This window comes from Triturus cristatus, chromosome 10 (genome assembly GCF_964204655.1).
Source record: "Triturus cristatus chromosome 10, aTriCri1.1, whole genome shotgun sequence".
NCBI lineage: Eukaryota > Metazoa > Chordata > Amphibia > Caudata > Salamandridae > Triturus > Triturus cristatus.
Window position 1 is genome coordinate 247,536,228 of NC_140593.1, and position 25,721 is coordinate 247,561,948.

A 25,721-nucleotide genomic window follows, 5' to 3' on the forward strand; every position below is an offset into this window, starting at 1 on the left:
ATCAGTGTATTCCCTTTGCTTTACTACTGCTGAATAAGTCTCCTGCTATGAACTGACAAGGCCAATAAGCAGAGGTAAATTATCGCAATGGAGACTAAAGCACAGGAAAACCAATCTAGACAAGGCATCTTTATTTTATTGACCATTAAAGGTCATGCGTGTGACCTCTAGCCGCTCACGGAGCGGAGCTCTGCAACTACGTCAGCACGCCGCTGCCCGGGTCACGGAAGGTCAAGTACAGGGGAGGCAGCACAGCGTGCCTGCAGCCCTGTAGTAAAACTAGCGGCTTTGAGCCTGGAACGCTGGAGCCTCTCAGGTTTCACTTTTATGTGCAAGACCACAAAGGTACGCTGCCAGCAAGAAAGCTGAACTGATTAGCCTTCCTCTTGATCAATGGTATGGCTAATGTTCAGAGCCACCTCCACTGCTGCTTGGGAAATGATAACTTTGGAGCAAAACACACGCTCATTAAAAAGAAAAGTAAAGGTTAGTACTATAATGTAATGGAGCTGGCAGGTTCCCAAAACCCACTCTCCACCCGGAGGCAGTAGGGGAAAAATACAGATTTACCAAACTGGATATATTTTTATTTTAACCGTGAAATTGCCAAATTAAGTTGTGCAGTTGCATTCAATTACAAAAATATAAATTTTAAAGTGATGGATATCTGCAACTTTGTTAACAGGAGGGAATAAAAATGCACTCGTTTCTTTGGGTGTATTTTGTGCAAATGCTTCAGGAAATTGGGATTGCAGTTTGGAGTATAAAGTGCATTTCTTTACATCGTTTTATTGTGAACAGAAAACGAGCACACTTCATTTTTGGCAATCTATTTTATTTTGGTACAAAAGAGGATCAACTACCTCCCCCCCCCCCCCCCCAACCCCCCTCCGGCATGGTATTGAGACGGCTTTATATGACTCGCCAGCCTCGTGTAAAACAAAAAGACAAAACCTCCATACATAGAACTATTTTGGATCTACAGTCTCCATCCATTGATCTGTTCCCCAACCATTCACTTCATTGTTTGATTTTTATTCACACTTGCAACCCCAGAACAGAATTTAAAAACACAAAACACATTAGAATAGTAAACGAATTATGGTGTTTATTAAAACAAGTATGTGTACAAAATGGTCAGTGGAGGGAAAATGCAATCAGTGTGCAGAGAGGAGTGGAGGGGTATTGCTGGGAAGTAAGAGGAAGTGGATCGGTGATTCAGTGCGAGGGTGAAGGTAGGTGGTGAGAGGTAATGTAAAGGGGTTCGGTGGTCCTAGTTCAGTGTGGTGAGGCAGGTCAGTGTGGTGAGGCAGGTCAGTGTAAGACTTTGCTCTCTCAATCACTGGGATTGGAAGAGAGTATTGGGGGAAGTTCCATGCATTGGGACTCATGTTCGAGGGTTGGTGATGGGAGCCGGCATTAAAGCAGTTTTGTCCCAGGGTTTGCTTGTCTAAATACAGTGTTTTTGCTTTTATTTTGGGCCAGTGAGGGCATCATGCCTCTTCCAAGAAATGTCTATCGCATAGGATAATTCCCTTTGAGCCTTCTGTCAGGAGTAAGCTTACCATCGGCTAAGTTCTTCTCAAACCAGAGTTCCTCACATTTGGTAGAGTTCCTCACATTTGGTATGTGGTTATTTCTAGGCCTGGGCGAAGCACTACGCTACGCTCGCGTAGTTTGCGAAGTTCGCGCTACTTCGCGCTACGCGAACTGCACGTAGCACAGTGCGAACACGCGTAGCGTAGTGTTGCGTAGTGCTGCGGTCATTTTTTGCTTGCTCGCGGTCCTCAACGTCAAGTTGGCGACCGCGAGCAAGCAAAATGACATCCTGGCGAGACTTTTTCCTTGTTCGCGATCGCGAGCATGGAAAATAAACCTCCCGGCGAGATTCCCAACGCGAGAAGGTCAGGTTTCTCATTGCGAGGGGTCGCGTATGCTCGCGACCGCTCGCGATGAGAAACTACCAGTTCGCGTTGAGAAAGCTGCAGCTTGAGTAAAAATCTACTCGAGCAGCAGAAAACTACAGCTCGCACTGTGCAAGATGCCATTTTCAATGATTGCACAGTGCCGGTTGCTTGTCCGCACTGTGCAATCATTGAAAACAACATCTTGCACAGTGCGAACATGTTACTTCGCAGTTCGCGAAGTGCTACGCGTAGCTCGCGTAGTGCGAACTTCACTTTGCGTAGCTTCGCGAAGTGCTACTTCGCGAACTACGCCCACCCTTAGTTATTTCACAAACTTTGTGATATGTATTGCAAAGAAGTAGAACATAGATTAGTGATTCTAGGTGATAGTTGCAACTTCGCCACGCTGCTGATTGATTTGGCATCTCCTGGTGTGATGTACATTCAGGGGCAGGATGCTGCTGAGAGCCATCAAGAGCAATCCTTTTTGTGATAAGGACATCTCAGTTGAAACATAGCTGTCTTAGAGTGTGGCTGTTCCCCCTTTTTTTTTTTTTTTTTTTTTTTACTTCTCCTTTCATTTAGGCATTGTTTAAATAAGACTTTTTCCTGATTTTTTTGCAAAGTTGGTGCATGTTTAATGATAAAGTGTATGTTACATGTTCAGGTCTGCTAGTTGTTTTTGAAAGAGGGACATGGGTGTTTTTTTTTTATAAAACACAGCCTCCTTCCAAGTGCTGTAAATTAGGTAGGTAGCTATTTAATTTATATATTAATAACTTGGAGAAGGTATTAGTTGACACACAGGTAGATTTTCCCCAGGTAGGATGGTGTGGTTTGCTGGTTTTACTGTACGCGGACGACACAGTCCTCATGGCCCGGACCGTGAGAGGTTTGCAAATTTTACTTAACTCCTTAGTGAAGTTTATGGAGGACTGGGACCTGCTTGTCAACAGCTCCAAGTCAAACGTGAAGCAGGTGGGGCCGAGTTCAAAGAAGACTTTTAATTTTAAGGTCGGGTCTACCCCAATCCCTTCTCTCACCCGGGGGTTATGTTGGACGCAAAACTAAATTGGGGCCCTGTGAGAAGTAAAAAGAAAGGGGAATTTTTACAGGCCAACGCGGCAATTTTTAATTTTGCCTCACAGTTGGGGAAAAAAACAATATGTGCAATTTTGGAGATCTATAGAGCTAAGTGTCTAGCACAGGGAACTTATGGCAGGGGAATTTGGGGCTATATATCTCATGAGGAGCTACAAAGAGTTGAAAACAGGTTCTTGAGACATCTCCTATGTGTACCCCAAGGAACCCTCACTTTTACTGTACATGAAGAACTGGGTATGTCTTACCTGCCTCATCTGTTGTCATTTCAGCCCCTATCTTATTGGCAAAAAGTTTGGCTGAATAAGGGGACTGCCCTAAACAAAGATATCCTAAGGGATTGTATGGCTCTTGACCATGCCCATTGCATCCCTTGGTTTAAATATATCTGGGAAGGGTTTAGGACTCTTGGAAGGGCGGATCTCTTTAGTAACCTGGAGTCAATTGAAAGAAAGGACCTTCTTTGGGCCAAGGAGTCTTGTTTTAGACAGCGGGTGGTGAACAGGGAAGAGCGAGAGCTAATGAAGCCCAGTGTATGTAAACATATTATCCTGAAAACCGCACTATCTATGGAACCGTACCTCGAAGTGGACTGCCCATTGCAAAGGATGACTGGTCACCTTTCTCACTGCTGCATTTGTATGCACTGGTACTAATAAGGCAAAACATTTTCAGAGACTGTTAGCATGTGTACTAATGTCAAAATAATGAAATATCAGAAAATATACTGCATTACACTGCAGCCTTAATTTTGCTGCATTATTTAGTCAACACTGCGGCATAATTTTGTCCTCCTTTGCTGCATAAGTCCTGTGCCCCTAAAGCAGGAAGCACATGTTAAAAGTGCTTGTGAATGAAGCAGAGAGACTGTGAAGTTTGCAAAATTAGTATGGTGTGTGTGCAAATCCTGCATTGCCAATCCCTGATAAATTGCAGCTAGTACTGTTTAAACAAAGCCAATGGAGGTACCAATGGGAGAGGCAAACTGGCCTCAAGAGCAGGGCCGGCCTTAGCTCTGGTGGCACCCTGTGCAACAATGTTTGTTAGTGCCTCCCAATGACTATCTCCGCCATGGATTCCCTCACTACCACCCTTTAACAGTGTCCCTCAAGTCTCCATAACCACACTCTCTCTCAGATGCATTTAATTTGATTTACAGCACCACTCATACTAGTGTAGGGTGTTAGAGCACTTTACATCACACACATTACACAGAGACAATCAATTATGCATGTGTAAATCACTGTACAGAAAATGTTACATAAGACTAAGGACTACAAGGTGTAGGAGTCACATGACAACCATACTGATAGGCCGTGTAGTTTATTAGTGATTGGTCTGGAGAAACACAACCTCAGAATTTTTAAAACTTAATACCATGGTTGTGGGTTCTCTTTAATAATCAGAATTAATTTCTATCCAAAAGAACACGTTCATCAACATTAGGATAATTAAAGACTGGGGGAAAAACATAACCCTAATTTATACCTTGCAGTTTGTATGCTGCTTTTAGATGACAGTTAATAGCTCACTGTTCTATGTTAGGATTTTAACTTATAAACTGCTAGTAACAAAAAGATCTCTCTGACAAAAGCAGTAACCCACTGGCCTACTTACTGATCTGCATGGTGCATGTTCTTTACAGCAGGCACATTAACCCTCTGTGCTCCTTTTCATGAGTCAGAACTTCCACTAGACAAAACTCCGATCTCTCTCTGGGAAGAACATTAATCATCAGAGTTATCATGACATTTTTATTGTTGCCGAAAATTGCTGGAAGCCAGGAAGGAGGCAGCAAGCGCTTTTACAACCATAATATACTTGCAAACACAATGCCCCCACTCAGTCAGTGCCTGATGTGATCACACTGGTCACACCGCCCTAGAGCTGGCCCTTCTCAAGGGTCCTGTGACCTCAGTGACAGAGTCACTGTTGCTCTAGGGTGTGCTGCTTCATAGGCCTGCCCACAAGACTGAGGGTAAACTTCAGTATGGATTGTGTTGGACAAGCCTTGAAGGTTAACCCACACTTGCCACTGCTAGGGTCCACCTGCTGGTGGTAAGACACCAGGGCTTCTAAGGTCTTGCGACGCCCTCTAAGGTCTAGCATGGGAATGTGCTCCCCCAGGAGAGTGGTCTTGTGGACTGGTCATGAAGGCTGAACCTGGTTCCCCAGTTCCAAATTCGGCAGCTCTGCCCTTAGTGCCACATCCTCTACCCCACTGAACACCATACTGCCCCACTGAGAGAAACTCGCACTGTCTTCAAATACAACCTAATTGTGCCCCGCCATAAACCCCTGGATGCGGCTCAATTTAAATTACGCACTAGACAAGAGCAATATGCTGCCTACAAAAAGAAAGTCACAACATCGTGGAAAAAGCAAACTCTCATAGGGAATGCAAAATAAAGCAAACCTTGTGAAATGTAAGCAGGAACAAAATGGTTACCTTAACGCTTTAACACGCACTATTCATAAATCAGTGAGTGCTTTTTCTGAAAAGTTAAGGACATGACTACAGGGCCCTGAATGGACCCATTTCAATGTCCATTGCTTATATCCTTACAAAACGTAAAAAGACCACTTCCATGAAACACATTTTGTTTTCCGATCCACGCATTGCAGTACCTCCAGGATTGGTGCACTCGTTCCCCACCCTGGGAAAACAATGCTGTTCAAAGAAAGACCATTAAACAAAAGTAGCGCTTCACTGGCAAACTCTGATGTGTTTGGGTGTGAATTAAATCCAACTGGCCACTTTGCTACTGATGGAGCAAGGTCTCGAGGAAAAGAGACTTGCTCAGAAGCAAGCCACTCGTTTAACTCACTAACAAGTTATTAATAAAGTTTTGTGAAAACTAATACCCAAATTACATGAACATGTGGGTTAGTGAAGCTTGCGTATGCATGTACTAACGCGAATAACAATGAAGTAGGACTAATACCGCTTTAAAATGGGAAAACTGTTTTGCGAATGCGTCAATTACATCTACGTAGGATGACAAGGTAACGCTTGGAGGGAAATTCTTACGCATGAGCAGAAGCTATTAAAATGGAGTCTTGAAGACTCGTGTACATGGCACCTGCTTAGCTGAAAATAAAAGTAAGCTATTCTATTAATGCTAATGCGGGAAAAGTATTAATAAATAAATTGGGATAGAGTAGAGGTGGGTGGTATACAGTGCAAACATTTTATTTGAATAATTAACATTTGTCTTCTGACTTTATCATTAGTGTGTATTTGGCCCTTTCTCGCATAACTGAACTGAACGGAGTCACGAAATGTCCGCGCATGCCCTTTTGAAGGGAACCATGAAACGATGACAGTGCATTTGAGTGGGAGCCAAGAATAAGAGAAACATCATGAGAACGGGATGGTGCAGAGTTCAACTGTGAAGAGACGCATTCATAATAAAGTCTAAGGGCCATATGTACGTAGCCTAATACCGGTCGGTAACGGCCGATTTTCGGTAAATATACCGTTACCGACCGGTATTTAGGCTTTTGCAATGTAGGGGGCACATTACAGGATTCGGTATTTACAGAATCAGTAAAATTACCGAATCGGTAATTTTACCGATTCGGTAATTTTACCGCTTCGGTAAATACCGAATCCTGTAATGATATGTAGGGGGAGTGTGTGGGTGTTGTGGGGATTCGTTATTTACCACCAACTAAAAGTTGGTGGTAAATGACGAATAGGTGAAAAAAAGCATTTTTGTGCACGTTTAAGTGTGCAATGTGGCAGACATACATGCCCTTAGGGCATGTATGTGTGCCACATGTGCACACATGCAGGAATCAGGGGTGCAACAGGGTGTCACTGTGACACCCTGCCACCCTTGATTGTGCTCCCCTCATTACCGAATCGGTATTTACCGATTCGGTAATGGTAACTGGCTTCAAGGGATGCATTATTACCGAATCGGTAAATACCGGTTCTAAAATACCGAATTTTACCGATTCGGTAATAATTACCGAATTATTATCTACATAACATTTACCACTTCATAAATACCGAATCGGTAAAATTCGGTATTTATGAAGTGGTAAATGTTGGGCTACCTACATAAGGCCCTAAATGTTTCGATATTGATACAATTAGCACATGGGAATAAAATTATGAATTAAAAGTAAGGGAATGGGTTTGCGAACAATAGTTGAACTGATTTTTGTGACATGTAAGCAGGGTGTGATGAAGTTCCCCCAAAACCCCCCCCCCCCATTGCTGACCAATCAAATCTCGTATTTTCCTGATATTGAAACGTTAATGGGTGGACCATGGAGAACGAAAGGTATAATTAAGATAGATTTTAGTTAGTTAGAGAGAGCGGGGTGCACATTGCGGAGAACTGGATGCTGAGATTTGCTGAGGGAGAGCTGAAGAGACTGAAGGAGAGCAGAGCAGGGAGGAGTGAGTTGATTGCAGAACTTGAGGCTATCCTGATCTAATTGGGTTAGATTTGAAGATTGCGGAAGAATCTCGAGGAGGAAGAGAGTGCCTGAGAGGGGAGCGACGCAACCGTCGGTATCTTAGAGAGGTTACTGTCCAGCCCTGATTTCTGTCCTGAAGCCTTTGTCTCCTGACCTATCCCAGAGGACCCTTACCAGCCCTTTGGCCAGGGGGTTGGTCTTCCACACAATCCTTGTTAATTATAATTTCTGTTATATTTGCTCATGTACTTTATCTTATCTTTCTGTCCTCTCTCTCATTGAGCATTGAGCATTGGTTATTGCGTGAGTCCAAGGCAAATGAATTGTTATTTATTAATTGAATTTTTCTCTCCTATGAATGTTGGTGATTGCACTGTATTGAAATTGTTCACATGCACCAGAAATTTTAGATAAAGAATTACAATCTTTCCAGAGTCTGTGGTTATTTTACTTGGAAGTTCATTAAAGTTAGATTTTATGTTAAGTGTCACCATCAACTAGTTCAACTAATGGTCCATCGACCAGAGGAGAGAACGTTTTGATCTGTGAAGGGTTAGTTAGAGATGGGTAAAGATAATTAGTAAACTAATCCAAACAGTTGGTGAAAATTATAAAACTTGACCCCCCCAGTGGTTTAACCACTGTGAGTTTATGGGCCTAGGTGAGTATATGGTAGTGGAGTATTTGTTGTTGGGGAACAGCTGTATCACTACCACTCTGTCTTACTTTATTTAGTTATTTTTCATTAGTTTTTACCTTTTATTCCAGAGGCTGAACTTTGGAATCGAAAAATTTCAGAAAAAGACGACATTTCCAGTAAAAGTGTTTTTTTTGGTTTTTTTGGGGATCCATTTCACAGGGGAACAAATAAATGAAAGGAGGAAAGAGAGGGTGAGAACCGTTTCTTGAAGTTACGGTTTTCAGAAATCGAGGAGGAGCTGCTAGACAGAAAGAGAGGGAATACGAGGAAGAAAGAAAGAGTGAAGGCAGCTGAAGCTGCAGAGCACAAGTGGACACTTGTATTTTCTGGGCAAGAAGAAAAAGACAGAGTCCTTTTCCTTCTCTATCCACCCCGACCATCCTGAAACGTCCACGGACGCCAAGACTATTTCTGCCGTCCTGCGACGCATGTTCATAATAAACAAGCATTTGCAATGCAATAGGTCTCGCATTTATGAGAGTGTAAGCTATTGTCATTTACAATGGCAATAGCTCAAACTCTTGTAAATGTGAGACCTATTTCACTTCAAAGAAGTGGCCGCCTTTGTCTGGGGCTGCTTGAAAGTGAAAGCTTTCATGGCGAGGAAAGCACGTCGTGCCTGCAGTAGTGGAAATTCATTAAAGAAAATAGTGCTTGCAGACTAAATAAGCATACTGTGTCGCAACAGAAGTAAAAGGGCCAGTCGCCATGGTAGGTTACAAATGCTGACAAGACGGTACCAAGGAGGGACTAACAAGCCTAATAACGACTCGGAAACCAGCGTTTGCAAAGGACAATGACACAAGCCAATTAAAAATATGGACGGATAGTGGGTGGGGCTTCAAAGCCATACTCGAATACTACATACCTCGCAGCAGCGCATGCGTTGACCAGGCTCGACCTAAAAAGTAGGGGAACGGAATCTATGGAATTAAAGATGTAGGAGAACGCCGTGCCCTGCCGATCCCCCCACTTCGACCACTGGTAACATCTATATTTGATTAATGGTTGATGCATTCATAACTACATACTTGGCTGTTAACATGGCACATCATAAGAATATATGAACACAGATTTCAAGTATGTTTTCACAGCCCCTCCTCCCCTCCCCTTTTTTCTGAGGATTAACCTTTATTGTACAACAATTCAGTGGCATACAATACCAGAGTCTCTTTATTACTCTCACCCCCACCACTTGCCTCATCATCTTGAGGAAGAGCAAGCGTAAAAGTTTTGACAGTGGCTTTATCTTTCCAAGATATTAGGATGGTACACAAAATGAATCTATTAACCATATATATGACAGCTACTATCAGGATAATGCTTCAAACAAATAAAGGAGGTTTTCCTCATTAAAAACATAACTCGCACCTTTGTTTGGCCTCTAATGGTAGTGAAGAACTGTCTCTGACTCTCAGTTATATGTACAGCCGCCCACATGCTCACCAAGCCATTAGTGAGTCACCCAACAAAGTCTCAGTTCAGCAAGAGCATGTGAAAAAGCTTGTGCAGCTGCTTTTTGAGCCCCTGTTTTGAAATATATCACAGAAATCACTCACTCCTTGGACTGCAGACGGATGTCCATTTATAGCCAACGCCGCGACGTACGTGCGTAAACATACTAATGAGGCTAAAATAGACGGAGGCACCCGATGACGCACGAGGGCCCGGGATAATGAAGGGGCGCGCGGGTCACGGGGGATCTGTTGCACCGGAGCCGGGCACAACACGTCCTAATTAAAGGCCCGCGCACCTTCATTTAGAAATGGAAGTCCAGCATCAGGATCATTGAGCCGATTTTAATTAAAGCTAATGCAAGCTTCCATTTCATTTGGATTCAGATTAGCGGCGGCTATTTTTAGCCATACCTGCCCGCGCGTGGGTGTCACTCAGAGGTGAGAGAGAGCTGGCGAGGGATTGATATGAGAATACAATGGTACAGGCTTCCGTGAAAGCCGGGCTTGTTTCTACATGATGCCCGAAAGGTGCATGTTTATTTAATGTTCTATTGTTGAAACGCGGGCCACTTGAGGCTTCTGGAAAAGCTTGGAGAAGCAGCAATAGCGGGAAGAGTATATGAAGTGACATATGCCACGAGGATGGTAGCAGGGAAGTGTCAGGAAAACGTCAGCTAGAGCACACAGTATTGGATGTTCAAAGCACATAACAGAAGCAGGCGTTTATAACACGAATTGGCATTGCTAACTGGCCCCGCATTAGCCGCTCTACTATATCAATTTTAATGTTTCAAATAATTTGTATTGGGCATGAAATAAAGAGACATTTAGTGACTTGTTAGTTTGTACTTTCTACTCTACTAGTATATAAACGCAAGCTTTTATATGGCATGCTATTGGAATTTATAGGGTGCACAGTGACCTTTGGTATGACCTTTCAGCACTATCCTTTGGATCGTGCAGTGAACGGTTTTACATCTATAATAGGCAGACCTATTGGTCAAAGAACTAACATATACTCAGGGCCACTGGAATTATGCAGCCGGGGAGGGCCATTCCATGCAGGACGGTTCAGTAAATTATGCGGGGTAATACGGCACATTTTGTGATCGTATTATTTCATGATTTTGTCGTTTTTACAGCTGTTAACACTGGGTATTAGTTTCACCTTAGTAGTGCCAATTTAACACCCAAATGTAGCACTAAGCAGCAGAAAGGTGACCAGTCCTTTTTCGCAAGGGCTGCACACTCCACTGCAACACGTCACTGCGTTTTTAGTAACTTTGAACCGTTTAAGCTAGAAACAAAATTTATTTTTGTTAACATTTGCAGATGCAGCAGATAGAATATGTGGCAAATGCGGCAAATCTATAATTGTGCGAGAAATGCCGCAAGCCATACAATTGCATAATTCCAGTGGCCCTGCATATACTTAGAGTGGGCTTTGGGTCAGCTGGTTCCTCAAGATTGAATGACTTAGTATCTATCTTAGTTGTCTGCTCTGGCTTTAATTCCAATACTTGTGTTTCTGCTACCCAGGCACATTTCGCTCTCACGGTGCTCCGAATGGATGAGTTGTAGCCTTCCACTGCATACTTGAGGGAGTCTACTTTTGATTTAGTATTGAGCACTCAATAGGACTGCATGCATTTCCGTGGTGTCTCCCTTTTTCGTTTGTATCCTCACCCTCTGACCATGGTCTCTTTTTGCTCCCCTTCCCCATTCATCTCGATTTGTTTATCCATCTATTTTTGCAATGGTCCAGCATTGCAAATTGATGCCGGGGTCACTTGCTTCCTTTTTTATGTGCGCTTCGTTTTTACCTTTTTAAAAACTTTTTAATTTATTGTTCAAAGATGAAAATCTTTCATGTTCAAATGGTACATTTGAAAAGGCCACCATGTAACATGCTTATGTGCTGCATCACACAGGCATGCGCATCAGCAGGCATGTCTGTTCACAGCTTCTTTAATAGAAAATCCACTGCAAGATTGACAGCCATACGTTCCCTTCTGCTTTGGGCACTTTGATTCAGGGTGTGCTTGTGGTGTTGGCGGGTATCATCAAATAAGATAGTAGAGCCCTTATGAAGTCGGTGTCTGTTATCTTGTGGTGTCGCTGTTGCTCACTTGAAAAGTTAGTCGTGCACACTTGATGCCTGTATATGCCATCTGATAACCTATTGTTGTGTTGGGGTGTAAATAGGTGCATAAAAAGTATTGGGAGTATGACAGAAAGGGATGGTAAAAAGGACTGTGGGGGTGACAGTCTGACAGTGTCACAGGGAACAAGTGTGAGACAGAGTTGGAAAGGGTGCAAAGAGTGTGAGTTTGAGTGGGAGTGTGTCAGGGTTCGGAAATGTGACAGACACGGAGCATGATACAAACTCTTGAGTGTGATAGGGACTGGAAGAGTGACAGGGAAGTGGAGGGTGACAGGGACTGTAAATAAGACAGAGACAGGGAGGATGGCAGGTACTGGAGCCATGACTGAGATAAGTGTGGTACCGCTGATGTGGAGCATGACAGACATGGTGAGCCTAACAAGGTTGGTGAATATGACAGGAATGGCAACAGTGACAGGATCTGGAAATGTGACAAACATATGGAGGATAGCAGGTATTGAGAGAATGACAGAGATAGGGGGGCTAACAAACATTGAGACTGTGTCAGTGACAGGGATGAGGAGTGTGGCAGGGATGGGGAGGGTGACAGGGGTTACAATTATGCCAGGGATGTAATTGTGAAAGAAGTTTGGAGTACGATAGGGAATGGGATGGTGGCCGGGATTGATAAAGTGACCGATATGGGGAGTGCATGTGGTACTAACACTCTTCCTGACTCCACATCAGAATCCTGCAGTTGCTGAATGTCATGTTATGCTCCGCCTCCTCAACTGCCCACCCACATAACCCCACTGTCCATATCTCAGTCACTACATGCTCACCTACACTTCTGCTGTTTTATTGTTCAGCGCCTGGTTCACAAAGGTAAACCTACAATTTTGTGTAATTTTACGATTGTTTGTTGTTCACATAGGTACTTTATGAGTAGTATTTTTATGAGTGCAGAGTCTCCGCATATAAAGCAATAGGACTGCCCTATCTTTTTTATGTGCGGAGACTCCTCACTCATAAAGACACTACTTGTAAAATACCTTTGTAAATAACAAACAATCCTAAAGTTATTCAAAAGTGTAAGTTTGCCTTTGTGCATCAGGCCCTGAGTATCTGTCAGTTGCTTATGAAGTGTACAAGGCATGTAGGGTACAGTCTCTAGTGGATCTTTTCCCGGCTTAAGAAGCGTATCTATTGGTGAAGACTTCAATTCCGTACTCTCTGGCTCACTAGATAGGCACCCCCCTCGTGCACTGCCTCAATCTTCACACTCTTTCTCCGGTTTCCTGGAGGCCATGGGGCTTGTAGACGGGTGAAGAACTTACAACACAAACAAAAAACACACCTTTCATTCCGGGGCACATAATAGCCTCTCCCGCCTAGACTACATTATAGTTCCCGCCCCACAGATCACAAATATTCACGATATCAGACATCTAGCCAGGGGCATTTCTGATCACTCCATGTTATGGGTTCACATAGTTCTGGGTCATACACAAGTGGGAAGAGTTGCCCACATCAACCCGTGGTACTTAAGAAACCCGAAAATAGGCAAAGACCTGATTAAAGCCATAGACAACTACTTTTCAGAAAATGAGGACTCCGTGGACTCTCCCCAAGTTCTGTGGGAGGCCTTTAACACTGTTCTCCAAGGCCAAGCCCTCTCCCTGATAGCGGGACTTAAAAAAGACAACCTTAAAGACCTCACTGACGTCGAACAAGAGGTATATTGCCTTGAACAAGACATGGGTTCAGATATCACACCGAGGCTCTCCATACACTCCATATTCGCCAAGACGAATACAGGGAATTCGTGACAGATCGAGCCAAGACACTGGGGCAGAACAGAATGGGTCGGATTTATGACTGGGGGCACAAGGCCGGAAAACTGATCGCTTGGCTTGATAAGAAGGAGTATGCTAGTAAACTTGTTCCAGAGCTTAAAGACGCTGACATGTCTCCCATAACAGACCCCCAAGACATAGTTAATCACTTTGCAGATTATTTCCGCACAGTATACACTTCAGTGGCGCAGCACGCCGAACACGAATCCTCAGACCTCCTAAGAGACCTCTCCCTCCCCACGCTTTCGGACGAGGACCGAGCATTCATGGACAGCAACCTCTCCACTGACGAAATAACACTCGCGATACGAGCGCTGCATTCGGGAAAGGCCCTTGGACCAAATGGTATCCCTATAGAACTTTACAAACCCCGAACAGACAAGTTGGCCCCATACTTGAAGGATATGTACGAGGAAAGCCTCGAGGTAGGGTTACTGCCTACAGACCAGAGAATTGCAACTATTGTCACAATACATAAAGAAGGGAAAACCAAGACAGACTGCGCCTCCTACTGACCTATTTCACTGTTAAATGCTGAACCCAAAATCCTTGCAAAATTACTCGCTAATAGATTGGTCAAAGTCATAGGGGACCTACTACACCCTGATCAGTCTGGCTTTATGCCACATAGGACCACTGCATTAAACCTGTGCAGGGTACACGGGGTTCTGGGTAGGGCATCCACCATACAAGAACAGGCGATCATTGTTTCCCTAGATGCCACCATGGCTTTTGATACAGTTGAGTGGCCCTACCTTTTCGCAGTACTCACGAAACTAAGATTTGGGCCAGGTTTTATTCGATGGGTGCGCTTGTTGTATAGTGAGCCTATGGCTCAAGTAGTCGTAAATACCAAAAAAATGGAGGCCTTTACACTCAACAGAGGGACCATACAGGGATGCCCTCTATCCCCCCTATTGTTTGCACTTGCCCTGGAACCCCTTGCAGCATGGATCCGTAGAGACCCAGTCATCCCTGGAATGCGATGGTCCCCAGACTGGGAGGATCGTATTTCTTTATACGCTGATGATGTCCTGCTATACTTCACATCCCCTAAGAAATCTCTGATAGCTGTTTTCGACATCCTTGCCATATTTGGCAGATACTCCGGGTTTGGTATCATTTGGCAGAAATCCCTCATCTATGTTCTCTGTAGTGGCCCTCCTCCGCTACCCCCATATTGTCCAATACAAATTGTCACCGATGGTTTCAAATACCTGGGAATATTCGTCTCTCTCGATCATTCACTCCGATATTCCCGTAACCTCGTCCCCCCACCGCAGAGACTTAGACGAGATATCACAAATTGGAAGACACTCCCAATTTCCCTTTTAGGCCTGGCAACCCTCTTTAAAATGATCTCCCTGCCCCGTTTCCTATATGCACTACAAAATTCGGCTGACCCTGTACCAAATTTGTACTTTAAAGAAATAGAAGGGCTCCAGCGGGACCTTTTGTGGGACGGGAAACCACGTATTGCCTTACGCAAACTCACGCTCAGTTGGTATGATGGAGGGATTGGATTGCCAGATATTAAGAAATACTATTGGGCTGCACACCTTGCAGCCATAAATCATGGCACCTACGGCCGCTTTGACGACCCGGGATTCAACATGGATAGATGGCTTCTCCCCAAGTGTACATACGGCCGAGCACTCTTTTCTAAACCAGGCAGATATCCATTTACGGGTCCCACCAGGCACGCGGTTAAAGTCTGGCACTCCGCTAATAAATCGCTAGGATGAAGCCAGAACCTTACACTGGCCACGCTCCTGTGGGACTCACAGGAACTGGGAGATCGGTAGAAATCAAAAGGCTTTGACAGATGGGAACTAATTGGTATATCAAAGATCTCTGGGATGGGGGCGACGTGAAACCCTTTGACGCTCTCCAGCGCCAGTGTGAGCTGGCAGAATCGGAACGGTTCCGATATCTGGAAGTCCGGCACACTCTCCGATCAGCCTTGCCCCGATACTCCTCACTTCCCGACTCGTCCCCACTAGAGGACAGGATACTCGACGGACACTTGCCTGAGAAAGCCATTTCCGTCATATATAAAAAGCTCATAAACAACATGGATGATCTTCTTCGCCTGCTGCGGGAAAAATGGGTAAGGGATGGCATCGAAATGGATGACGAGGATTGGCAATCGGCGGTTTCCTCCCCTAAAACTGTTGCAATCTCAGCGCGTCTCCGCTTACTACAACTGAAGGTCCTACACAGAATCTATGTTACGGGTCCCCAGCTGCTACACATAGGAGGGCCAACTGACAGGACTTGTAGGCGGGGATGTAACCAACTGGGCACATTTATGCATATAATTTGGCATTGTGAACCTATCCTCGATTATTGGCAGAAGATACATGAGGTGATGAGTGAGGTTTTGGGGGTTGTTCTCGCAGATGCCTCCTAAATGTCTGAGAGCCCACTGACCTTACCACTTACTCCACACAGTGGGTCACGCTTGGGCTTATGGTTGCCAAAAGAAACATCGGCCAGCTCTGGGGAGCTGCACACCCACCCAAAATTGCAGACTGGAAGAGAGATCTTGACTGGTGTATATATAGGGAAAAGACGGTCTACATTGCCCGTGGCTGCCCGCGGAAATGGTCTAAGATCTGGGACCCCTGGAATGTCTATCGTGGTAATATTTGTGTCCCGCCCCATAATATTGAGTGTGATGATGCCCCTTCCCCGTGACCCCCAGTGTGCTATACTATTGTATTTGTATTGATATCTGTCTCCACTGTACTTCAATTGTCATCTGTACTGCACTGTACGTTCATGTCGTTTTTTGTTAATAAAAAGATTTATAAAAAAAAAGAAGCGTATCTATGATTTTGTCTTTCATGGACTGTGACGCAACTGAATATCTCACACTTCATTAAATAGCTTCAGTAGTGTTGGACGTATCTATGATGCAAACTGATAATACAATTCAAAGGGGTAACAAATCTTAACCTGGACATTTACCCGTGTCCATATCTTTAATTGCATTCCTGATTTCTAGGGGTGTAAGTGCCTGGTCTAGTATCTCAGAATAAACTTTAGGCAGACTATTTACCTCTACAGCAGATATGCTTTTGCGCACTTCTATCAGACAATGGTGGCGATTGTTGGGAATAGAATGTGTTGAATTACTCCATAAAAATGTAATTGATATCTAATTGAGAATGTACTGTGATCCACGTCTTGTCATTGAGAGGTGTTAGTTTATGCTTGACATATTCAGATGTTAACAAGGAAGCCAGTAGTCGAACGGCCCTGTCACCTACCCTATGAATGTTGGTAGCATAGGTCTTGTAGTCAAAGTCTCTGAGCTGATGCTTTTCCTTGCGTTCGTACTCCAGAGTCAGGTCTTCCTGTTCCAACTGCATGTGACTGTATTCTAATATCACTGGTTCTTTTAATATGGTATCCCATACACACTTGGATGTTGCTATGCAAAGTCCTCTAAAAATACTTACAATGATCTCCACTGCCCTGAAAGTTTACTCACTGAAACCACAACTTCTCAGCAAAGTTATGGTCAGTGGCTTCCCCAAGTGTTCCTCAAAATGCTACATCCTGCTGTGGTGCTCATTGAAGTCGTCAAGAAAGGATGAGGGCATGGGTCTACCCCATAATAGGGACAAGACCAGTGGATTGTAGTCAGATATTGTTTTGAAGAGATATTCTGTATTGGTCGGATGATGTACTGTACCCACCCTGACCAGAAATGTAACCATTCTGGTATACAAGTTGTGTACCAGTGAGTAAAATGAATAATCTTGTATCCCAGAATGAATTTACCACCATACATCTTTTCCATGTGTCAACCACTCATGCAGGCCCTCACATTGAGAGTACTTGCAGTCATGGAACATAGTGGAAAGATTGGTCAGTATTCCTATCGTTCACACAATTCAAGTCATATTTCCATAAGACATAAAAATCTCCCAGGTTTTGTCTCACTTTTTGCCCTTCCACTGGCAGTATTTTATTGGAGTGTGGCGGTGTAAATTCAGGCCATTAGTATTGGAGCAGTGTCTAGTAACATAACGCCGATCCATATTTAATATAACTTTTTCCGCTTACAATGGAGCTCCCAGCTTTACCTATTCCAGTACAACACGAGCATAAGAGGATAAGCTCTTGGAATATAATTTCCCCTTCCATCTTCCATCTTCTGTCTACGTCTACTCTGGAGAAGTGTGAAAAGTGATATGTTACCCTGTTCATTTTAAGTAAGATAACATTTGGTGGCACTTTAACAGAGATGCCATTCCACCCATATTCCATGTTGGGAAAGTGCATTGCTGATGTGAGCCCAATATATTATTGACTTAGATGAGCATCTAATAAACCCTCTGCCCTCTCTTTATTTTTCACTTCACCATCTTTGTGTCTCATTAGGAGCTTCATCGGAATGCCTGGCTAAGTTGTCCCAATCTGATTCCCAATAATCTCACAGTTTGTGTACCATGTGGAATATCTACCCCATAGTTTTTTTTATCTTAGTATTTGTCTAGAGGAGTGTCTCTTGGCTTTCACATTCCATCTTTTGGTTTTCAGACATTTCATAGTTCTCTGTGGCTCCAGGAGATTAGAGGGTCTTACACAATTTGCATATTGTTTCAGCCACTCCCAGGCAGCTCTGTTAAGAAGAAAGCTTTACCTCCCTCCATGATCTAGAGACTGGTCAGTAAGAGCAGTAAATAATGGATTTTCAGTTGGTGAAGTTTACTTTTCACTTCTAAAGCAATCTTCGCTGCTGCTGAACCTGCTTGGTAAAATCCAGAATAATCAAAACGTTCTCATTATTGATTGTGAACGTGTCATTTTGACTAGCCCTTTTGTAAAATTATATCCCATTCACTACATTTCAGCAGTTTAGTTATTATCCGCATAAGTGGGACACCAGGTGGTGGTGGGCCCTTTCCACCATGAAGACTGCTGAGAGGGCATTCAGGACTGTTGTGATTCTCAACCACCACTCTAGAAACAGTTTACAGAAAGCAAACCTAATTCTCTTGTAACCACAGGAGAAGTAATCATGGCAACCCCATTGAGCATCGTCACCCCTTCCTCCCCCCCCTTAGGTGAAATGGAGACTTAGTGAGTCACTTAACAAGCTTAACCAGTACTCGGAAGTAAGACTAAGATTGATTGATGCATTTTTTTCACCGAATGGAGAAAGGAGAGATACTGATGGCAACTTAAAATCTAAAGCATCTATTTCACACTGACAGTGGGAGTCTGCATGACAGAGTTCATAATCCTGGGAATCAGAGTGCAGGCTATTCTCGCAGAGAATATCTGCATGAAATATACATTGTCTGGGGGCCTATATCCCTTATTATGATCTCTAATGTTCAGACATTTCTGTTGTTTTGTGTGCAACTGGATAGTAGTTTTAAACACATTTTAAAGTATTGCAGATAAATATATAGATTGTAGTAAGAACGTGTGAAGGTTAATGAACATGCAACACAAAAGCTAAAGGGAAAAGGTCCAGTGAAGCCTTCAACCTATGCTGTGTGTGAGAAGTTGGCCTGGTATATGCTGTCCACTAATTGAAGCAGGCACCTTGCACCAGTCCAAACGACCCTTATGATGTATGATGTCAAAGATAACTTCTAGAAAGCTATCCTAGTGGTAGCTGTCATGAGCAGCCTTCAGGCTTAATCTCGAAGGAATGTAAAGCAGCTTGTTTTACCAGAATATCACCTCCTAAAGTGACTAAATGAAAGGAGAATCACACAGTAGTTATATAAAAATATGTGTTTATTAATATAACACTCTCTAGTATCCTCTATACGAGGATAGAACACAAAGCACGCAATACGAGATCAATAGAACAGTTGTAAGTAGCACAATACACAGTGGGCTCCAGGGGGAGACCAAACCATATACTAAAATAGTGGTATAACAATCACAACTTCTATCAGGACAAGGTCTGGAGCACGTAGAATCGCTAGGACCCCAAGGAACCACCCAAGGTGAGTAGATAGGGACCCCACGGAGGATGGGTGCAGTGTGCAAACACGACCGCGGCCTCCATACAATTCTATGGGGAAGTCGCGGTTGCAATTTTAAAGTTTAATGACCCTCCTAGGAGGACTTCAAGCAAACCCTTTTGAACTTAAGAGGTTGGAGCGCCACCCCACCCGTAGATTCCGTAGTACCCGATTTACCTATCCCAGAGGAGCCAGGTGCATAGGTCTGGATTGGTGTCGGAAACCGCCGTCGTTCTCAATGGAGGGCTGTGAAGAAGTACTGCTGCAGTGAAGGTGAAAAGGCAGTTGTCTTTACCGCGGGGGTTGTTGCACCCCGCCAACGCTTGCTTTCATCTGCCTCTGAGGGACTACAACGCCCAGGTGGCGTAGCGCACGGAAGTGCTTTAAAAGCAGGTCGCTGACCCGCTGTGCCTGTAGCTGTCTTCACCGCGGGGGTTGATGCACACCGCCAACACTTGCTTTCATCTGCCTCTGAGGGACTACAACGCCCGGGTGGCTTAGCGCACGGAAGGGCTTTAAAAGCAGGTCATCGACCCGTTGCGCGGGACGCGCACGGGCCCGCGCCTGGGCCGCGCCCGGGCCAAGAGCGGCCCCATCCACGCCCGTCAGAGCCTGGAAGAGGCTGGGCTGGGCCACCCCCCTAATGTCCCGCCCCGGACCCAAGGAGCTAAGGTACTTCACTTTTAGCTATTGTGTACTTGTAATTTCGACACTATGGGGAGAAAGAAGGTCCCGGTGGAGACAACAGGGGGGAGGAAGGTTGCTACACTTGATGCGTTTTTGTCAAGAGCAGCGAGCGTCCTCTCACACGAAATTGAACTCACAGAAAGACGCTTATCCATGGAACCTATTTTTCTTACTAATATATCACCTCTAGGGACCCCGCTAGAATACCCCACTAATCCAAGTGGCCTCACCAGACGATCTCCCGGCTGCCCAACGGACGTCTTCATCCACCACCGAACTGTCTCCCACTCCTTACAGGAGAAATGCAGCTTCACCATCCCTTATTGACTTTCCTAAAGACCCACCAGCAAAACGAACTAGGGGCAAAGGGGATGACAAATCGAAATTACTGAAAACTAGGCGAGTAACTAAACCTCGGGCTACTCGCGCCAAAACAGTCACTTTGAATACTTCAATTACTCCCGTAACATCGATGCCATTAACCGCTAATCCTCCCCGCGAATCAGTTTTTGACAAAGCCTTCTGGGATGAAGCAACTAAATTCATGTCTATTCTACTTGATCCAATTATGCAGAAGCTGAACAAAATTGAAGAGAGGTTAGCTGGTTTAGAGGCCCAAAAAACATCAGTCCTCCCACTGAACGTGAACCACTCTGTGAACCCTCCATCAGTAATTATGGAGAAGTCTGATTTTGTTGCAATCACCGGTCAGGGCACAAATCCTTCAACGTCCAGAGGCACCATATCACTGCCTCCCTTGCGGGGAGCCATGGGCCCTTCACACCATGCACAACTTACTGATCAATCGATGGTTCATTCTCCAACGCCTATGGCCAGAAGGGACAATGAGCACCAGGTACCTCAAGGACTGGGTGAACTAAGACTGGGACAATATCCATCAGGAATCCAGGACCCCCCTTGGCAACGGGGTCGAAACAATTACAGCAAGTCCTCCACCCCACACCGGCTTCCTCCCCCCTCGTGTTGGTCCTGACAAATGTTCCTCCTTTGCTGGACCAACAGTATGAATCCACCACACATCTATTGGATAAATGCCTGCATTGGCTATCAACCAATCTCAGGGACTGGGTCATGGGGAGTTTCCAGCTAGCTAACAAGATTATCATGGCAAGGAGAGTGGGGTGGGTTGGTAACTCTGGTAAATCCCACGCAGGAGACTGCGTGGTGATAAATTTCAATAAACCCTACTTTGGTACTGCGCTTCTTGAAAACCTTTACAGCACACCACTTAGGAGCACTCAGATTATTCCTGTATGTCTGGAGTACTTTTATAAGCAGGGCCCTGTGCCAGGAATTGGCCAAAGTGGCGGGGAAAGTCCAGCCATATACATGCCACAACGCCCGGATTGTGTAAGCACTACCATGGTGTTCGGGTTATCAAATAGATTTTCCCCCCTTTCAGACTTGGAAGCCTGTGATTGACTATCAACATCCATCCTCTCTCCAGCTACTTTTCCAGCCAACTTTGCCCCTGCCTTCTAGATGTCCCCCACATCCCCCGAACTCAGGATTTAGTGGTCAGAAACAAGATCAGTCTGGCATCATGGAACGTGGCAGGGCTAGCCGCAAAGGCAGGAAATGCTGAGTGGCAGAGCTACTGGTCAAAATTGGACTTTATTTGCTTCCTTGAAACATGGGCTAAGGTCCCAGCCTTTTTTGCAGGGTTCTGTATATTCCACATGTCAGCTATACCCTCAGTGTCAGGCAGGGCAAAAGGGGGACTAACAACCTTAATCTCGAACACCTTACTTTTCAAGTAAAACAGGTAGGCGCCCAGAGTAACTACTTTCAAGTTTTCCAATTGGAGCCCAAATGAATTCGGGGGAAACATGAAATGAGTGGCAGAAGACTTAAATAACGAGTTGGGTTCACTTAACTCATCCCCACACAAGGGCCCATTCAACTTAATCTGGATTGGGGACTTTAACACTCATTTGTGCAAATATAATGAGGCTAGGGTCTGCAGGCTGGACGACCCTCAGGGCAATACCCTCCTCCATTTCTCACACAATGAATATGGTGACACCCTCAATAGACTACTCTACTGGACGAGCCTGAGTATAATTAACAGCCTGAACACTGGCCAGATAGAGAAAACATTCAAACGGAGTAACTGTGAGTCCACAATTGGCTTTGTTTTAGTCTCCTCTGCAACACGCGACAGAGTGGACCACTCAGCTAATTCGTTCACATGCCATAGCGATCATGCAACTATATATCCATCTAACCCTCCCGCAAAAAATGGTTAGAACCCAGCAGGTAGTGGACGACATTTTGTTATCTAGGATCAACGGATACCAACTAAAGTGGGCACAGGTTGTGAAGCAGAAATTGGCCCCTGCAATAATAGCCCAAGCAAGAGAGAATATCTTAAACTGTCTGGATGAGGAGCTTCCTCCCCCCTCCTAGTCACTCAATTTAGAACCCTATTAACAAAAATAAAAGATGCACTCACTCGACACAAGCCAGCAACTGAACCACAACCGAGCCGCTGGTATGATGCATCATGCTGTATAGCAAAGAGATCTCTTGTTAGCGCTCTAAAATCCCAGCCCAGAGATGTGGCTTTGGTAAGAACATTAAGAAATGCGAACAAGCAGGCCAGAAATAAACAAGGGAAAGATATAAGGGAGAAGGCCTGGGATGACCTTGAACAGGCTGCCAGCTCTAAAAATAGTAGGGAGTTTTGGAAAGTTATTAATGCCCCTTTCTTTATAGATAAAAAAGACCCGTCTCTGGATATCCATGTAGAGGAAGAGCATCCTCAACCCGTCTTAACACCCCCTTCCCTTGGAACCCTGACATTCATGTTAAGCGAAGTCAGAATAGGGTTAGATGCCTGCATAGCGGGAAAGGCCCCAGGTGCCGATGGGATTCCCATCGATCTCTTTCAGACCAACTGCGACATTTGGGTGCCCCTGCTAACAAATGTTTTTAATAGCATAGCGGTAGACGCCCCCCGGCCCCCCATCCTGGAAGCAGAGTGTTATAGTCCCAATCTTCAAGAAGGGAGACGGAGGTAGTCCTAAGAACTATAGACCCATCTCCCTTCTGGACACATCTGCTAAATTAATGGGCCGGCTATTATTAGCCTGGCTGGAGGATTGAGAATTGGAACGTAACATCATAACATCTTAATGCAGGCGCAATATGGCTTCCAGAAAGGGAAGGGGACAATGGACCAATGTCTCAACCTCTCGCTCTGCATAGATAAATATACGAAGGCTAAACGCGGGAAGCTATACATGACCTTCATGGACTTGTCAGCCGCCTTCGATTGTGTCCCACCAGAAGTTATGGCTGATCATGGAGGAAATGGGGATTGATCCCACGGTGATCCGCTTCATCCGCCAGCTGTATGCTAATGCTACTGCTTGCGTGAGGTACGGCGTAAATGGGGAGTGCACGCTCTCGTTTAAAATCAAGAAGGGGGTCAGACAGGGTTGTGTCCTTGCCCCGTTTATGTTTTCCATCTATACTAACTGGGTGGAGGCATCCCTGTCTGGCACGACCCTGGACGTGCCTTGTATTTGACAACACTCCCCTTCCCATACTAGCTTACGCCGATGAGGCAGTATTAATTGCCAGGACAGGGGTAGCCCTCCAGAGCCTCATAACTGCATATGCTTCATTCATGGCCTCCCTAGACCTTGGAGTTAATGAAAACACATCTTTTATCATCATAGCTGGAGCAGCCAGAGGAGCAAAATCCCCATACTTCCATCTGGGCTCAAAGAAAATTGAAGTTGTTGACTCTTTCGCATACCTAAGAGTCTTGTTCGACAGTCAATCAATCAAACAACATTTGTAGAGCGCACTACATACCCGTGAGGGTCTCTAGGCGCTGGGGGGGGGCGCTACTGATCGAACAGCCAGGTCTTGAGTAGCCTCCTGAAGGTCAGCAGGTCTTGGGTCTGTCGTAGGTTCAGTGGGAGGGTGTTCCAGGTCTTGGCGGCGAGGTGGGAGAAGGACCTCCCGCCGGTGGTTGTTCTTTGGATGCGCGGGACAGTGGCGAGTGTGCGGTCGGCAGAGCAGAGCTGGCGGTTGGAGGTGTAGAAGGAAAGTCATTTGTCGAGGTAGGCTGGGCCTGTCTTGTGGAGTGCCTTGTGTGCGTGGGTGAGGAGCTTGAAGGTGATCCTCTTGTTGACGGGCAGCCAGTGCAGGTTTCTCAGGTGCGGGGTGATTTGGCCGTAGAGTGGTACGTCGAGGATCAGTCGTGCCGAGGTATTTTGGATGCGTTGCAGTCGTTTGATGAGCTTGGTCGGTGCTCCCGCATAGAGGGCGTTTCCGTAGTCTAGTCTGCTGCTGACGAGGGCCTGGGTGACTGTTCTTGTATCTGTCGGGATCCACCTGTAGATCTTGCGGAGCATGCGGAGGGTGTTGAAGCAGGAGGAGGAGATGGCACTGACTTGTTTGGTCATGGAGAGCGTTGAGTCGAGGATGATTCCCAGGTTGCGTGCGCTCTCGGTGGGTGTCGGGGCTGTCCCCAGTGCCGTCGGCCACCAGGAGTCGTCCCAGGCTGAAGGGTTGGAGCCGAGGATGAGGACCTCCATTTTGTCCGTGTTCAGCTTCAGTCGGCTGGTCTTCATCCAGTCGGTGACGGCCTCCATTCCTTCGTGGAGGTTGGCTTTGGCGTTGATGGGGTCCTTGGTGGGGGAGAGGATCAGTTGATTGTCGTCGGAGATTATGTTGAGGTCGTGCTGTTGGGCGACGTGTGCGAGCGGGGCCATGTAAATGTTGAACAGTGTCGGGCTGAGGGAGGAACCCTGGGGTACGCCGCAGATGATCTCGGAGGCTTCGGATCGGAATGGGGAGAGGCGGATGCTCTGGGTTCTGCCGGAGAGGAAGGAGGTGATCCATTCCAGGGCTTTGTCTCGGATCCCTACAGCGTGGAGGCATGCGCGTAGTGTGCGGTGGCAGACGGTGTTGAAGGCGGCAGAGAGGTCCAGGAGAATGAGTGCCGCGGTCTCACCGTTGTCGAGCAGTATCCTGATGTCGTCGGTGGTGGCGATGAGGGCGGTCTCGGTGCTGTGGTTGCTGCGGAACCCTGACTGGGAAGGGTCCAGGATTCTGTTTTCTTCGAGATATCGGGTTAGCTGTCAGTTGACGATCTTCTCAATGACCGGCCGGGAACAGGAGCAGAGAGATGGGCCAGAAGTTCTTGAGGTCTCTAGGGTCTGCCTTGGGTTTTTTGAGTAGGGCTTTGATCTCAGCGTGTTTCCAGCTCTCTGGAAAGGTCGCGGTCTCGAGGGAGAGATTGATTACGTTGCGCAGGTGGGGTGCGATGGAGCTGCTGGCTTTGTTGAAGATGTGGTGCGGGAATGGGTCTGACGGGGAGCCGTAGTGGATTGTGTTCATGGTCTTGAGGGTGTCATCGATGCTCACGCTAGTCCAGGCTAGCAGGAGGTCGTGGTCGATGGTGTGCGGAGAGACTGTTGTGTTGGTGTCTGTTGGG

At 45.6% G+C, this 25,721-nt stretch overlaps 1 protein-coding gene across 8 annotated transcripts in view; it reads left to right on the forward strand.

The window, feature by feature from the left end:
* The first annotated feature begins 282 nt into the window (after positions 1 to 282).
* HDAC9 (histone deacetylase 9) overlaps positions 283 to 25,721 on the forward strand; it is a 779,881-nt gene continuing 754,442 nt past the window's right edge. For 2 of the 8 annotated variants that reach the window (XM_085630924.1, XM_085630925.1), the window contains exon 1: positions 283 to 486. In XM_085630924.1, coding sequence (XP_085487050.1) covers positions 399 to 486 — 88 coding nt within the window. In that variant the 5' untranslated portion in view covers positions 283 to 398. The remainder of the gene's footprint in view (positions 487 to 25,721) is intronic. The other 6 variants (XM_085630929.1, XM_085630916.1, XM_085630918.1 and 3 more) reach the window with 3 other exon arrangements.